The sequence below is a fragment of the Trachurus japonicus genome, chromosome 8, assembly GCF_045865225.1.
Source record: "Trachurus japonicus isolate A0001 chromosome 8, Traja_1.0".
Taxonomy (NCBI): domain Eukaryota; kingdom Metazoa; phylum Chordata; class Actinopteri; order Carangiformes; family Carangidae; genus Trachurus; species Trachurus japonicus.
This window is the reverse complement of record NC_140914.1, coordinates 29376279-29382278: the sequence shown is the minus strand read 5'-3', so window position 1 is coordinate 29382278 and position 6000 is coordinate 29376279. Positions and strand designations below refer to the sequence as shown.

At 42.6% G+C, this 6000-nt stretch overlaps 2 protein-coding genes across 2 annotated transcripts in view; one reads left to right on the top strand and one right to left on the bottom strand.

The window, feature by feature from the left end:
* The window catches only part of LOC146983526 (junction plakoglobin a-like), a 209584-nt gene that overhangs the window by 179137 nt on the left and 24447 nt on the right, over positions 1-6000 (bottom strand). The window lies entirely within an intron of this gene.
* Positions 141-1232, top strand: LOC146983527 (E3 SUMO-protein ligase ZBED1-like). Its single transcript, XM_085785620.1, has 3 exons — positions 141-274; positions 502-754; positions 834-1232. Exons 1-3 carry the CDS (start codon positions 141-143, stop codon positions 1230-1232), a joined length of 786 nt encoding a protein of 261 aa, XP_085641746.1.

Below are 6000 nucleotides of genomic sequence, written 5' to 3'. Positions count from 1 at the left end.
ATGTGTGGGGTGGTGTGTGTGTGTGTGGTTCAGTGCAACTACTGTATGTACAACATGCTGCTCAAAACTTACAGTCTTACAGTCTCCTGCGGGACTAATGCAGTTTTTATTTTATTGAAAGATGGAATTCGACGGTCTCCATGATCTCACGGTACCTGCGGAACCAGGAGGCTGTGAATGCCACTTTGGCCAGACAGAAGCACAACCTGGCCACACTGACCAACCTAGAGTCTAACAAACTCCAGAGGCTGGAGGTTGTTCTCGAACCCTGCAGGTATGTCCCTCTCTCTCACTCATACACACATACCTCTCTCTCTCCCCCTTTCATACACTCACCTCTCCCTCCCTCCCTCCCTCCCTCTCTCCCTCCCTCACTCACTCACTCACTCACTCACACACTCCCTCACACACTCACTCACACACTCTCACACTCTCACACACTCACACTCACTTCAATAATGTTGTGAGTTCATTATTGCCATATTTTTTGCTCCACTGCAGAGATGTGACTGAGTTGCTTGGAGGGGACACCTATGTCTCATGCTCAGTGGTGCTCCCCGCACTCTGCCATCTCAACCGTCTCATGAATCCCACTGATGAGGATCCAGGCTACATGATAAAGTTCAAGGCCACCTTTTCAAAGGAGCTAGACACACGCATGGCCACCATCAACAACAGATGGCTGAAGGTGGCTACAGCCCTTGACCCGCGATTCAAGGACTTGAGGAGCATACACAAGAATGAGAGGAATGAGGTATGTGTGTGACTGAGAAGACCAGTGCTCTGCAAGTGATTTGGTTCTAATGCAACAAATTAATTTTCCCTCTTTTAAGGTGTGGACCTGGATTGAGGAGATGCTGCAAGGATCAGAAGCGGGACCTGCTGCTCCTCAACCCACAGGGGATGAGCCAGCAGCAAAGAAGAGCCTCCTCCTGCTGTGTTCTTCAGACTCCGACTCAGACAAGGAGGAGCTGGGGCCTCTAGCCCACTACAAAGCTGAGCCGTGCATTGGAATGCGTGATTGTCCACTGGAGTGGTGGGCAGCTCACGCAGGAGCCTATGGACAGCTGTCCTCTCTTGCTCGCAAATACCTGGCTACTCCTGCTACGTCAGTTCCATGTGAGCGACTCTTTTCACTTGCAGGTAACATCATACAAAAGAAGAGGGCAGCCTTACACTCAGACAATGTAAACAAACTTGTTTGTCTGAGCAACTGGCTCAAGAAAGCATAAAGTTGTCTGTTGTCAGATCCTCTAACGTTAGCTTGGGGTGGGTTTTTGATTTGAGGAGTTGATACTGTAACCCCAGATCCTCTTTTGGGTTTGAGTTGTTATGCCCCAGATACTGTAGCTTTTGATTTTTGGTAAACAGTGTCATGTTCTGCTGACTTATAAGGCTCTTAATGATAAAGCTCCAACCTATCTGAAAGAACTAATCATTCCTTACTGTCCTACCAGAGCACTCCGCTCCCAGAATGCAGGTCTGTTAGTGACTCCCAGTATCTCTAAAAACAGACTGGGAGGTAGAGCCTTCAGTTACCGGGCTCCTTTACTGTGGAACCAGCTCTCTCCATGGGTCAAAGAGGCAGACACTCTAACTACATTTAAGTCTAGACTTAAGACCTTCCTTTATGACAGGGCTTTTAGTTAGGGCTGGTTCAGGTAGCTCTGAACCATTTTATAGCTACGCTGCTATAGGCTTAGACTGCTGGGGACACATCTGGTTACACAGAGCCCTCTCCTCCTCTTCTCTTCTCTTCTCTTCTCTTCTCTCCTCTCCTCTCCTCTCCTCTCCTCTCCTCTCCTCTCCTCTCCTCTCCTCTCCTCTCCTCTCCTCTCCTCTCCTCTCCTCTCCTCTCCTCTCCTCTCCTCTCCTCTCCTCTCCTCCCCTCCCCTCCCCTCTCCTCTCCTCTCTTCTCCTCAGTATATTTTTGAACTGTCATTTTCTGTTGTACTTTGTAGTTTGGCCTTGGTGTCTCGCACTCTCTCTGTGTTTCCGCAGATCCACCGGAGCTCCATCTCTCTGCACCAGCCGCCGCCTGCATCGCCCCCCCTCCCACCCCTTCCCCTGCTGTTAGACCGGCCTCCCCTTCCTTCCCATGGACCAGTCTGCCACCCAGCCCTCCCTTCGAGCTGGCCAGCTCTCCCTGCCCCCCCCCCCCCGCCCCCCCCTCCCTCACCAGAGACTGCCTTCATCAACTCCTGCTAACATTTCCATATTTCGCACATTCTGTGACAAACTGTAAACTGTTTTCTTGTCTGTAACAACATCTATTGCACATCTGTCCGTCCTGGGTGAGGGATCCCTCCTCTGTTGCTCACCCTGAGGTTTCTCCGACTTTTCCCTGTTACAGTTTTTCTCGATTGCTAAGACACATTTCTCGAATGCTTCTCTCATTTTCTCTAAACTGTGAACACAAACCCCAATTTTCAAGCTACATTCACAAAACCTCAGACTCTTCTTGCAAAACCAAACTTTCACCTCAAAACAGTTCAATCTGTGCCCAAAACTGAACTCTGTTGTCAAATCGTGCCCCGAGTCAATCAAAATTAAAAACACTACTGAGCAGCCACTAAACACTACATAGAAAAATAGAAAACACAATGCTCAGCACATGAAGCTGTAGAAATAAATGTTTATCGTTCACTGTAGGCTAAATGCATGTTGCAAAACAAAAAACCTGTGCATTTACACTGTAGCACTTCTCTCCTTCCCTTTCTTTCACCCTCCTCCTTCCCTCTCCACATCCATTTCACATCCATCCATTTCATCCCTTTTCCTTCCTTCTTATTTTTTCTTCCCAGTTCATCCCTCCCTCCCTCGCTCCCTCATCCTTTCTTCCTTCACCCTGTCGTCTCTCATCTTCTCCTCTTGCAAAACAAAAAACCTGTGCATTTAGCACTTGTACATAGTACTGTAAAAAAAAAAAAAAAAAAACCAAAGAAAAACCAGAAATCTTGTGCATTTACACGTAGCACTTGTACAGTACAAAAACAAACAGAAATCTTGTGCATTTAGCACTTGTATGCAGTAAGCCTATGTAAAAATAAAGTACAAAAGTATAGAAATGAGAAGTGCACAACTCAGCCACAGCATCATTTCTCTGTAATTTCATCCTGAACTGGCTTACAGTATATGTGCCCTCACATCATTGGACATAAGTTCTATCAATTTTGAGTTGTTGTGTTCAACCGGTGAAACTTGTGCTTCACTTGTGTTTGACTTTTGCCACCTGTGCTCAGCATTTTGCAACACAGGTGCATCACAATGAAAATGTGTTGGTAAGCTGTGTCTAAACAGGTGAAAAGTGCTGATGGTTTTGCCAAAAGAGTGACTGATTCAATCAGTGGGTTCAGGCAACTGAGAATTTGGTTTAGACAACAGGGTTTAGTGTTTTAGCAACTGAGAAAAACTGTAAAAGGGTTTTCCATGGAGTTTTTCCTCAGTCGATGTGAGGGTCTAAGGACAGAGGATGTTGTTACGATGCCATGTAAAGCCCTTTGAGACAAACTGTTTGTAAAAACGGGCTATACAAATAAAATTGCCTTGCCTTGCCTTGCCTTGCCATGTTCTGCTGTGTCAGCAGCAAATGTGGCCTAAGTGATAGGCCTAAAAGAAATGCCTGTTGGCTTCTTGTTCTTGATTTTGCCTTATTTAGAGGCGTGCTATACTTATACTATTCATTTTGAATTGCTGTATTGAGTCAGCTTTGGTACTCATTTTGATTGAGAGTCTGCTTAAGTGCCTATTTCAGACCTAGCCTTATTTTATTTCTGAAATGTATTTAAGTGTATTTGTATTGCATTTTTGAATAATGCACCTGGCCTAATTGGTTTGCTGGGATGTGCTTGACCATTTTATTTTCAATTTCTTTTATGAAATGCACTTTATCAATAAAAATGTGGATTTCAAATCTTCTCTTCTCAGTGTATTCAATTGATTAGTCATGCAATACAATTTTGTAATGTCCTAGAATTCAAATTCTTTATTTGGGTACCGTTAGCAGATATGAGATTAATTAGATTAATTAATTACAAATCCTGTAATTAATTAGATTAATTTTTTTAATCGCCTGACAGCCCTAATGTATATATAAAAGAAGAATTATAAGGCTAGGAAAACCAAAGGAATTTTATTTTATAGCGATTATACTCTTATACAAATATATTCATGGGTAGTATACAGATTTTGCCAATAAACCTTGTCAATTATTACACACTGGACCTTTAATTACCACTTCCATGTTTGCCCTAATAGGTGTATCTGTCAGGCAAACAACAGTATAGTGTGTGTCACTGAAGTTAAATGTAAAACTAGCTTTATTAATGTTGGAACTATGTTATCCAAATGGATGGAAATATATGCAATTAATGAAACCAATCTGAACACTTTCCTATTGTAAACTCTAACAAATTCATAGCATTTCTTGTGCCTGCTTCACAATAAACAGACGCCTCTATTTCTGCACTCCAGATTAAATAATATAATAACAGCAATATGAATTTCAGTGAGCGGAATGACTGTAGCACAGAGCTGCAGCTGATCGGTTCAGTTCATAGAAACATCCATTATTTTTCTCTGATGTGTAAACAGATTAATGTTTATCCTCAGAGGAAATCCAAGATGTCGCCACAGTGGTGCAGAGGGAGCTCAGCTGTCTTTTGTGTGTACAAAAGACAACATTGCAAAGAATAACCTCGGAGTTCACGCTGCATCGACTTCTGCCTGTGAAGGTCGTTCTGTGTTCTGACTCTGGTAGCAAGAGTCAAACCACTACATTGGGTTCCCCACCTCAAAGGAAGCCACTTACATTTGTACAATGTGTGTGTGTGTGTGTGTGTGTGTGTGTGTGTGTGTGTGTGTGTGTGTGTGTGTGTGTGTGTGTGTGTGTGTGTGTGTGTGTGTGTGTGTGTGTGTGTGTGTGTGTGTGTGCGCGTGCGCGTGCGTGTGCATGTGTGTGTGCGCACATGAGTAAAAACAGCCAGATGTGTTATATCAGTGTAAAGTAAAACATTTAACTGTGTCAATACTACATTTTTGTCATGCTACGATTAGATTTAATCCCTGGATCACTGATCGATACGAGATTCTGTTCTGCCAATTAAACAAAATCACTTCCTCTCATATCAAACCACAAAAGCTACTAAAATATCATCAACCTTAAACTTACATCTTAAATAGGTTCCGATTTACTGAGCTTCAGGATTTTCAGATTCTATGACAGACAACACAACAGGAAGTTTACATTTGAAGGATGATTTAGTGTGAGCCTTTCTCCTATTTAGAGTCTCAAACTAAATACTTTTAGTAATTAACACGCGCACGTCTTTGCAAAAGGAAAATTGAAAAAAATGTAAATTGCAGCAGATCACAAGGGGAATCTCAAAATACTGTATATGTATCAATATCTGATTAATGTTTTCATTTTTGGATCAATGCTACTGGCTCATTGGTCATAGAATCAATTGATCAATGTACCCTTACACCCTTTGTCAATATAGGAATTACCAAGACTTCAGGCACTTTGATGACTGATAATTTATCATATGATAATGGACAGAGAGACTCTGTATGAGCGATGTGTGAGTCCTCAGAACCACTATCACCAGCTGCAGTACAAAACAGTGGAGATAAATATTTCATGTCTTTTATTTCTTTTAATTGTAATGATTATGGCTTACATTTAACGAAAACCCAAAATTCAGTATCTAAAAAAAAAGAGAATATAGTGAAAAGGTTTCCTGAGCCTTTAAACGGTCTCTTAGGGCCTGATCTACTAAGATCCCAGATAATGGGCGCTAAATTGCGCGCTCCTGGTAAAAATTTGCGTGTTTGGTTAGTGCATGAAAAACAGGTGATCTACTAAGAGTAACCCACTAAATGACAGCACACGCAAACCGCAGTATTTAAATGAGGGTTTTGTGCGTGGTAATCGTTTCTGCCATGGAGAGTGTGGACAGAGAGCTGGATGCCGCATGAAATTTGATCCGATGGATTAAT